The 10,925-nt window shown below is 49.4% G+C and overlaps 3 protein-coding genes across 3 annotated transcripts; 1 reads left to right on the forward strand and 2 right to left on the reverse strand.

Moving 5' to 3' along the window:
• Positions 1-250: 250 nt before the first annotated feature.
• On the reverse strand, positions 251-2,831 carry N7509_009797 (bifunctional aminopeptidase/epoxide hydrolase; the record flags this gene model as incomplete). Its single annotated transcript, XM_056634434.1, has 10 exons — positions 251-377; positions 468-960; positions 1,013-1,245; positions 1,305-1,318; positions 1,379-1,504; positions 1,574-1,693; positions 1,762-1,879; positions 1,945-2,164; positions 2,220-2,304; positions 2,409-2,831. The coding sequence occupies 10 exons, from the start codon at positions 2,829-2,831 to the stop codon at positions 251-253; spliced, it is 1,959 nt and encodes a 652-aa protein (XP_056485054.1).
• Positions 2,832-4,117: 1,286 nt separating this feature from the next.
• Positions 4,118-7,644, forward strand: N7509_009798 (uncharacterized protein; the record flags this gene model as incomplete). Its single annotated transcript, XM_056634435.1, has 3 exons — positions 4,118-4,918; positions 4,977-7,380; positions 7,457-7,644. The coding sequence occupies 3 exons, from the start codon at positions 4,118-4,120 to the stop codon at positions 7,642-7,644; spliced, it is 3,393 nt and encodes a 1,130-aa protein (XP_056485055.1).
• Positions 7,645-8,719: 1,075 nt separating this feature from the next.
• Positions 8,720-10,869, reverse strand: N7509_009799 (Zn(II)2Cys6 transcription factor; the record flags this gene model as incomplete). The annotated part of the gene is made up of 2 exons (XM_056634436.1): positions 8,720-10,576; positions 10,642-10,869. Coding segments are annotated over 2 exons (2,085 nt in total), but the record flags the coding sequence as incomplete, so codon positions are not given.
• Positions 10,870-10,925: the final 56 nt, after the last annotated feature.

Raw genomic sequence — 10,925 nt, forward strand, 5'->3', positions numbered from 1 at the left:
GAAGATATGCCGCCCCGTAGATTATTATTTCCTCTTCTGAATAATTGTTTTATTATGTGTATGGGGGATCTTGTTTGCAGGCCCGTTCTTCACGAGGTTAATCATGTACAATAATCTACTTCAACGCAACTCTGTCTATTGTATATTTTGCATATACTGGTGCTGCATATCTACGAACTACTAGGGTACATTCAAGTTTATTTCTTGTCGTTTCCATTCTTGGCATTCAAGCTTTGTATTGATTCTACATCTAATTCTCCTTTTTGCCAAAGAGGTCCTTCTCAACCATAGCCCGGCAGATGGGGTGATAGAAGTCCTTATACTTATCAAAGGTCTCCAACGCCACAGCACGATTAGCTTTCTGGAGATTGCGGAACCTGCCAATATTCGTTAGTAATTTTCCTGCATTTGGAAGATGGGACTCGGATGTGCGTTAAACTTGAACATCCAAGGGGGTTTCAACTTACAAAGGTCGCACAAACTTCATTCTACCAATACGGCCCAAAAGTTCCGCAGTAGGCTCAATAACACTCTGATCACCAGCCTTCATACCAACCTGGAAGTAAAGGTTGGCAACCTCGATATTCTCACTCTTAGACAATCCATAGACGTCGCCCATGAGTTTGGAAAGCTCCGGACGCAGCGGCTGCTCCCAGCGCAGAATTTGCTCGAGGAAGACCAGGATTTGGTTAGCGGTTAGACCATCCAGGTCGCTTGCCGCGGGCTTGAAAGAAGACTCGGCTCCGGATAGAGTCTGCCATTTGTTGGCGAGATCGTAGACGACGTCGACGAGTGAGGTGTCGAATTCTGGCTTTGGGGGTAGGCGGGGGCGTAGAACCATTTGTCCCAGTCTAGTTCGGTTAGAAGCTTGGAGGCTTCGGGGTCGGAGCTGAAGAAGTCGAGGATTGTTGCTTTGAATTCGTATGAGTCGAGGGATTTGCACTTGAAGACAGTGAAGTACTGCGAGAGTTAGTATCAAGTAACCAATGCCAATGATAAGATGTGCGTAGACCTACGTGAGGAATGAATTTGTCAAACTTGGCCTTTCCAACAAGGTTTTCCAGGTGGAAGAGGAAGTTGAAGCCTTTCTCGTAGGGAACGCTAGAGAAAGCGTCATCGGGATCCTTGCCCTTCAGGTCGGTGATCAATTTGGTGAACTCGTGGTCGTGGCCGAAGTGATCCACGGAGTCGGTAAGGGCCTTCCAGCCGATAATGGACGAGAAGTGGCGGTATGCCTCGCCGTGACTGTAAAGGTTAGTTTTAGTTTAATAAGCCCTGTTAGTTGACGCTTTAGGTGTACGTACATGGCGGCCAAAATCTAGTACGAGATTAGGTTAGCAGGGGAAGGCGGATCGGTGTTGGCACAGTTATTACATACCCGTCTCTCAAGATACACAGTCCAGCCCTCGTTCAGCCAAAAATGCTCCCAGGAACAGTTTGTCACAAGGTTACCACTCCAGCTGTGGGCGAGCTCGTGCGCGATGACATCGACATTTTCACGGTCCTGGTCCATCAATTAGCTTCTGAGGAGGAAGAGCAGTCAGTCAAAAAGGGATCTTTCATAGGTACAAACCTTAGAGATAATGCTGGGAGTCGCAAAGGTGAAAATCGGGTTCTCCATTCCACCGTACGGGAAGCTGGGCGGGAGAATCAAAACGTTGTACTGACCCCAGGCGTAGGGGTAGACAATTTTCTGCAAATCGGGTCAGACCTGAGACCTGAGACTTTTAATTTTGTCCGAAAACGAGTCGGCACGCATACCTCAATTGTGTTGATGAAAGTCTCCGTGTCAGCTTCTAGCTCCCACTTGCACTCGTCAAGCTTGTCCGGGCTCGTAGCCACGACACTGCGAGGACCAATCGAAGCTTCCGATACATCTCTAGGATAGGAATTAGTGACATATCTATTGAGGTCAATATCCCAAGGGGTTCTGGATCATCATACCCGCTTGCAATGGCAAAGAGATAGCTTGGAATTGGAACCGACTGGTTAAACCGGTAGAGCTGACTTTCCGACTCAGTCGTCGGGTGGGATTCCTTGATCAGTAATCCGCTAGTCTTGACTGGCAGGGGTGAGGTGATGTTAAAGTCAATGGTGCTTTTGACGTCGGGAGTATCCTGGCAGGGGAAGATGGAGCGGGCATGGATGGCTTGGCATTGCGAGACTAATTACACACGTTAAGACGGGGTTCAAGCCAAATATTTGGATTAGTGACCTACACATATATGGATGCTTCTTGTTAGAGGTTTGAGCGGGAGTCAACCATTGAAGGGCAGTGCACTTGTCAGTGGTCTTGACGGCAATCTACCGGGAGGCGGCATTAGTTTGATGCTCATACGATACGACACCACTGTCTCTCTCTCTCTCTCACACTCTCAAGGGATGCCCTCACGAGCAGGAGAACGTACATCCACCTCAATGGTTTCATTCAGCTGCACACCCTTCTCAAGGCTAATCTTGAGCGGGGTACCAAAGGGTTCCAGCGGGGCCAGCAGCTCCCACTTGGAAGCTTGGCCATCCACCTTGACCTCACCGATGTCGAGATGGCTCGTGTCTAGGATGATCTCCTTGGACTGGGCCTCGGTAGTTGAGCGAAACTTATGCACGACATTTCCGACGAGCTTCTTCTGATCGAACAGGATCTCAAAGTTGGCGGTGATATGGGCAGAGCGCCAGTTGTTGTAGTTGCTTAGCGTGTTCGGATCACGCGGGTTAGTGACCGTCGTTGCCATCCTGCGGAATAATTGTCGAGAACGAACAGTGACAGCTGTAGGAGTGGAGAATGACAAGAAGGAAAAGATGCGCGCGGGGGAAAAGAAGCTTGGATTCATCTGGTTGCTTCCATGGATCTGTGGAGTCGCGCGATGTTGGTGTACTCCGTGGTAGGTTTTTTTTTTTTTTCCCCCTTCGGAGTTGCCGGCACTAAGCGTGTTGCGTTGCAATTTGCGATCAGTCACAGTGACGGTCCAATCCAGTTAAGTCAAGTCCAAGAATGCAGATGATTTACAGTCTGATTAGACTTTGGAGGAATCAATTTTCAATGCTCCGTCATACCTGATTCAGAGATTGATAATCTCCCAAGGTTCTACAGTGATACATAACAGATTCAAGTTATTATATTATCTTAAGAGATTATTTTGATATAATACAAATACTTGTATGGAAGAGGGAAAGTATGGTATTCATGTCTGGCATAGCCCTTACCAACATAAATTATCTTGGGAAATAGCAGCACTTAAAGACCAAGAAAAGAACGAAAATTCATTCGTAGCTCTTGATCACAATCACACATCTCTCTCTCTCCCTGGTTACGATGTATACACTCGATGCGCTAGGGACAAACACCCCGTCCCCATCACCCCCCTTTTTCCCGGTCCCTTTTCTGCTCTGCCCCCCCCAGTCCAGTCCAGCCCAAACGATAATCAAACTCTTCTCCCTTCCAAGTTGATCTTCTCTCTATACATTTAATGATTATCCGCATTATTCCTTGATTTATTCTTCAAATCCCCCTCTCCCACCACCAACAAACCCCCGCATTTCCTTTGTATCTCATCTTGCCCACCGCCCTCTCACGGACCACCCCTGACCCAAACGCGGGACCGCGGCCCCTGAACTCCTTCGCACAATTGCGACCACATTCGCTGTTTTCCTATTGTTGACTCATGGACATACTCTGATCTTCCAGTAGGTCGTCCTTCTCAACCTGGATATGCGCTCAACTGCTGACCCTTACTTGATTGGCAGAAACAAAGAGATCAATTGTGTGCGAACGTTCGGAACTTATGCTTCTGCAGTCCGCGATTGCCTCGCGATAGATCTTCGGAATTCCCCGTTCTATATGAACTGATACGCCAAGACGGCCTCGATCGATCCCACGAAATCCTCCGCCCTCATTATATCTAGTCATCTCCCGAATGAAGAATGATTGACGCCGCTCAACCCGCATCTTCCTATACAGTTATAATTTCTCGCCCTCGCCCGGTCTTGCGCGAGTAGCGCCGCTTACATTTACACCCTCTATAAATCCTGCTCGCCGATCCTCCACTCCTCCATGCCTGGTCTCTACGTCTAACCCATCTTTAATCCCTAATTCTATACCGCTATCGCCCTCGAAAATATGCTACACCGCTCGGCCGTGGACGATGATCCCAGAGCCTTCCACCGACGTCCCTCCGGGCCCCTTTCAGAACCCCCGTCGGCACCGCCCCCTAATCGGCCCGCTTCTCGGTCATCCCGACCAGGCTCCCGAACTCGCATGATGAAGACATCTAGAGCTGTGACTCCGACAGGACTTGGGATGGTGACGGAGAATAATGTTCCGGAGGTCTCCCCGGTTGGACTCAGCAGCGCCAGTCCAATCAAAGAGGGTCTGGGCAGTTTAAATCGATGGTCACAATCCACAACCTCAAGCAAGAGTCCATCCGAATATACTACCGCCCACCGTCGAGGTAGCTCGAAAATGTCAATCTCCGGCCATAGTCCACGCGGAGGAGCCGCGCTCGGGGAACTCCCAGAATTAAGTCTCCCTGAATTCAGGGCATCCGACATGTTTGCGCCAGGTCCAAACAACCCACACCTGGATCTATCTTTCACGGCTTCAAGTCACCTCTTCCAAAACTCCCCACCCAACGATACTCGAGACTCGGGTTCTGCGCCTTCCAATCCCGCGCGCACAAGTGAAGGCGCCACTTCGGCAGATGGAGAAGGCGATGCCGATGCAGAGAATCGTCAACATGGTCAAACTCAAAAAGCCATGCTCTCGAAAGCTCTTCAAAAGGCGAATACGGCTGTACTTCTCGACAATGCGGCCAATTTTGAAGGTGCCATGGAAGCATACACGGATGCCTGCCAGTTACTGCAGCTAGTGATGATGCGGAGTAATGGAGGCGATGAAGAGAAACTCAAGCTACAGGAAATCGTGAGTCTTAGGCGACTACCAGGAACTACAAATGGGCAGAAAGTCTAACCAAGAACAGCGCGATACCTATATGATCAGAATTACGGAACTCGAACGCATGGACTTCCCCCTTCCCAATAGCGCCGGCAAAGCTCTTCCAGAGCGCCCTCTCAGTCAGGAGTCATACGGAGAATTACTTCATGCCTCCGCGCATGACGAATCAATCCCCAACAGTCAACATACCTCTACGAATTCCAGCCTTTCTCTCCAAGCGGCTATGGATGAGATGAAATCCTTACCAGCAGAGGCCATTCCGCCTCGTCGTCAATCCTTACGACTTACCGGCCAATCTGGCAGATCGACTCCATCCAGCGTCGGAAACACATCTCTCAATGGTCAATTTTTGGATACGTCTGCGCAGGGAACAAATGAACCTTCCTCGTGGCTGGACACAATCGATGAATCGGGAGCATCATCTCCGTCATCTGCGAACTCGAAAGCATCATCGGTATACTTGCGTCGACGTACAAGCCGTCGTCTTAGCACCGATACCGAAGCCGAGTTTGACGCAGCCCTCGATGCAGCCGTCGAAGCGGCATATGATGATGGGTTAGAACCTGTGATCGAATACAAGGACGAGGAAAGCGACGATATTGTGGCCAACGCTCACCGGAATATCGAACTGGCGAAACAGCGAGTTCGAGAGGCTCAGCTTGAGGCGGAGGTTGCAATGAACCGTGGTCGTGAGATGCGCAGAGCCCAGGAACAAAATATGTTCGATGAGCAACCCATGGATCGTCATTCTGGTTACTTAGATGAAGAGGCAGAGGAAGAAGAACGCCTGCTTGAAGAAATGACCAAGGGCTATGTCATGGACGATTTTGAATTTGGCATTCAATCCAAGTCCGCACTGCCCCGAGAATCCGACTCTAGCAATATGTCAGGCAGAACTTGGGAAAGCTCGGCTGGTTCAAACATCACAGGCACCGGCGCAACACTTTCCACTCTCACCGAAGACGAAGACATTTTGCCTCTGGATGGACCAGGAGGACCGCGAAGTAACTTGCCTTCCTCCCCACCAACCGCTGCGTTGCCCCCAATTCCAGTCTCGTCGGATTTCCCAGGTCTACCACCACACCGAGCCTCACTGACCAACCCTCCTCCACCTCCAACTATGGGCCCTCCTCCAATTCCAGGAGTGCGCGCGCGAAGACTCTCCAAACAGGCACCAACAGAGCTGAAGATCGAGACGAATCGCACTCGTGCGGATTCCGACGCTTCTGGTCTGGATCCTTTATCAACAACACCCTCTGCGAGTCGACCACCTCCACCTCTTCCCAAGGACGACCCGACACCAGAACACTCTCGAACCGCATCGCGGTCCAGCTTGCATCCTGCTAAACGCAACCCATCCGTTGGCTCTATTGCGGAACAAATCCATCTCGCCAAAACACGCACCCAGGAAGACGACGAGCATCTTCCTCCTTTACCTCGAACTATCGGAAAAATACCCTCGGCTCCAGACGGACTGCACAAGGTAGCATCCGATTCGAAAGCGTTCCGAACACGTAATGTGTCTGTTCCCAACCCCGAGACAGTACCAGGATCTCCTACCACCCCATGGAGCGGCTCTTTCCCATCCTTGGATTCTCAGAAAGCTCCTATGCCCGGCACCATGCCAGTTCTACCCACACCAACCGCCACATACTTCACTCAGAATGGATTGCCTACCGGCGGGTTGAACCTCTTCGACTGTGACATCCACTCACCTACCAGTCTGGGCTGTCCGAACACGATGATAGCAAATGCGCCACAACAACTCGAGCCATGCCCTGAATCCTTCCTTTCCCGCCCATTCTGGCTCATGAGGTGCCTATACCAGACAATCGCCCACCCGCACGGCGGCTACCTTTCCGCAAAGCTTTTCATCCCCCGGGACGTGTGGCGCGTGAAGAACGTAAAGCTCAAGGCTTTAGAAGATAAAGTCGCAAACTGTGACCTCCTGACAGCAGCACTTCTCAAACTTGCCCAGGTCGATACCTACGACGCAGACGCAGTGTTGGAAGAGATGCAAGCTTTAGAAGGTGTTCTCGACCAAGTTCAAGGTGTTCTTTCCAAAAAGCTAGGCAACGAAGTCGGCGTCCATACAGCAATTCCAATCGTCCGTCCGAATGCAGCACCCGAAGATCCCGCACACCCCGATCCTGCGCCCTCCAGAACATCCGGCACATCAAACAAATCATATCTACCCACCTGGAAACGTCTTCGAGCAAAGACCTCCGGCATTGGCGCTGGTACCACTACGCCTACCCCGCCTAGTGGCAGGGAAAGTGCCAAAGATAGCTTCAATCTCAGCTCCCTGCCCATGACGTCGGCTCCGTCATCGTATGTGAAGCGCAATACGAGCCAACTTGAATTTTCAGGGCCAAATTCTCAATATATGAGTGCTTTGGCGCGTCTGTTTGATGCTGCTCAAGTTATAGGTATGTTGAAGAGTTTTTTACCTTTTTTCTTTTTTTTCCGGCGAAGAGTTATCGTTTTCTAACTCAATCATCACAGATCAAATCGCTCAACAAGTAGAAGATCCAGGACTCAAGCACTCCTCCCCAACTCATGTTGGTCTGGAACTAAGCACAAGACACGCAGCCGAATTCTTCGGCTTCTACATTTGTCGCTTTGCCTTGGCTGACGTGGGACTTATGCTTGATAAATTCATCAAGCGTGGTAGTGAGTGGGTGCTGATTTAGCCGATTACGAGGCATTTCACGCAAATATTCCCCACATTCTCCCCCATTTACCATCCACCAAGCCCATCATAATTGCGAGTAAGGACTCCTTTTTTGATTTATATTGCCGATATTCTTTTCACGTCCATATTCACCCCTTCACCTTCACCCTTCACCTTCACCCCCCGCCATGTCTTTTAAGATACCATGATTCGCCGTTGAGATATGACTTGAAGAAAGAACATAATTGTCATGAAATGGGATTGTATTTATTCATTTCCACGAATTTCTTGCCTTCTTTTTCTGTATGACGTATAGTAGTATGTGTCTTTATCTTCTCCTTCGTTTCCTATATTAGAGGAAATGTACTGCAGGGTCTTCTAGAAATTGGTGTTGCCGCGTAGAGTACGGACTGACAATACTGCTTAAGCAAAAAGCAGATGCCAATCTCCAAGATATAAACGGCCGAACTCCACTCAAATGGGCGGCCAAACACAATCATGACGCAGTGGTGAAGCTACTGGATAGGAATACTGCTGTCGATGGTCAAGATGAAGATGGCCAGACTCCGCTTCATGCCCACCGAGGAAGCACAGCAAGCATCTTTGAAGCTACGCAAGATTCCCGCAGACCCGACAAGGCCCACATAGGATCCCCAGCTTTCGACTTCTTCTCGACCATCTATTCAAGTGACTACTCAAGTGATTACTCAAGCTAGGAATCACAGATTCAAATATTGAGGTCGCCCTTGGCAAAGGTTAAATGCAGGATCTTTTTGTTCTCATGTCTCTGGAATCCCTAGAGGTCCTGTTTACATTCTTCGTAACCTGAGGACTCATGAACTTGTGAATCAAATCGACTTTTTCAGCACACTTCTGACACCGAACCCACGCAAAACTTGTGATCTGCGATGAAATTTGCCTAGCTCTTGGAATCTGCAATTCAATCATTGACAGACTTATAATCCAGTGTAACTTTTCGAGAGGAGATACGGATCATCAACAGTCCTCCGAAAGTTTACATCTCATCTCATCCACAATATGGGTCTATAGAGAGTTGAACTCATAAATCGTGTCGAGAAAGTAAGCCAATTTACTCAGCTTTCAAACAACCTCTTTTCCGCAGACCTCAGCCAAATCTGTCGTCGTCGCTCCGCATCCCGAATAATCTCAGCCGACAATTTCAAGCTCGGCGCCAAGTGCGAATACCTCTCGACCTCAACCACCACACCCGAGATAATTGCATCAACTCTCAACGGGGGCGGAAGCAAAGTCGAAAGGATCGGCGACATCGTAGCGCCCATGATAAGTAGTGCCTGTGATACCATCGACAGCGCACCTTGCCACAGATACGGAAGATGTCCTTCGCGGTGACTGGTGATATGTTCTAGTTGGCGCAGGGTAGAATCTAGACATCTTCGACAGCATTCCAGGACCTCGTTGTCTGCGCCGACGGATTCGTTTTCGAAAACGGCTAGTATGTATGGGCGGTATATGATTGTGCGGCATGCGTTGTATCGATGTCGAAGGACCGTTTGAACGGGGTTGTTGGATGGCAATTGTCCGAGGGGGAACTGGACTGGTTGGGGTAGACTCTCGTACCATTGTGATAGTTGGAAATCCAGTTCTGACACTATCGGTCCTAGTGATGAGAGGGTGTGGGTACTGTCTTTTTGGTATATGAGATGGCTGACTCGGTTAAGTAGTCTTCGTAAGGCGATCTCTGATAGGAAGTACCAAAGCTCGTCTCTTCCTGCTTGTTGTCCATGTCCATTTGGTAGTATTTCAGCAATGTGGTGATGGTCCTCCTCTCCGGTGTCGCCGTCATGAGTTAATTCCCCGTTTTCATCATAATCTTCTTCGTCATCGTCGTCTTCTTCCTCCTCAAACCCTCCAGGTAGATCCACAATTTCTTCAAAATGAACAATTCCAGAATGCGGAAGATCTAGCTCCGCTAAGAGATCACTCTCGTAAAGCAAAGCATTCCAATAGACCCGCACACTAAGCTCTTTCCATTGCGCAGGAACACGGCTCGGGTTTCCAAACAGCAACTGCAATTTCATGCTTACATTCGACAACAAAGTCCAAGCTTCCAACGGGCGCACCAGATAAAACAAGTATGCCGAAGCAAGAACCATGCACTGAGTCGCAATGGCGGAATTTTGCATCATAACGGATGGTAAGAGATTCCACGCCGCAGCAAAATATGCACATCCGGGCGCTTGCGTATCTTTCGGTATAAAAGCAATACTCCCATTTCGGCTCGCTGCCCCTAATGCCAAAACTAGCAGTACCAGACAGCTGACGGGTCCGTCTTGAAATCCCTTTGCGAGCGCGGTTCGGTAATATCGGGGCCAGGTATATGGATTCACGCACGCGTACCAGATATTTGCGTGGCTGAAAAAGGCTCGCACGTAGGCCGGTGAATTTTCTAAATCAAGAGCCCCAACTCCAGTAGAGCTCGGCGTCATTCGGAGCGGTTCCCGGGCCATTTCGAGTTGGAGGAGATTTTGCGGATCGTAGGGCCGCGAGACTAAGTCTCGGATAAGTGGCCATTGTAGAAGATGTAGGGCCGGCGTGGTGTGTACCTTTGGCATTGTAGAAATACTGATATTTTGGGGCGGATTCGCCCAAGAGCCGAGTCCTGCTGCTGAAATTTTATTATTAGGGAGTTTGGGCATCATTGGATCCTCGTTGCCGAGATTGGTATCGTTGCTTGTTGCCGGGGATGTTGAAGATAAGGCTAATCGAATAGATCGTTGGCCTTGGTGGCCCGCTAGACTTGAATGAAGGAGACCTTCTATTCTGGCTAAATGATCGAGTATTAATTTGTCTCCTGCGTCGAGTTTGATTCCTGGTTCACGATAGATGCATTCGGCGTCGAGGTCTGAGCAGAGTTGGCATTTTGGCCGAGCTCCGTTACATCTTGTTTTGCGTAGTCGACATATTTGGCACTATGTGGTTTAGCTGATCGAATCTGAAATTGTATACTACACAGAGAGAGAGCATGGGCGCCTACAGCAATCGTTGCCCTCCTTCTAGGGTATTCCGTCGCATCTGAATTAGAGCGCTTTTTCTGGGAGGATATGTAGCCGACTTCACTCGCTGCGATGATATGATCATAATTCTCCCCTTCTGGGGTGGTGGTGACATGACGTTTGAATTGAATGTACCCGTCGAGGCCGAACCGAACCGAGCGAGATATTAGGTGATACTGCGATAAAAGTCGGTCTAGCTTCAACAGATAGTCTGCTGATATTTGTTCATGCCATCGCCGATTTCATGAGTAGGACTAGCACATTG

The sequence above is a fragment of the Penicillium cosmopolitanum genome (assembly GCF_028827165.1).
Source record: "Penicillium cosmopolitanum strain IBT 29677 chromosome Unknown utg000009l:1.0-9042332.0:1.0-9050551.0, whole genome shotgun sequence".
Taxonomy (NCBI): domain Eukaryota; kingdom Fungi; phylum Ascomycota; class Eurotiomycetes; order Eurotiales; family Aspergillaceae; genus Penicillium; species Penicillium cosmopolitanum.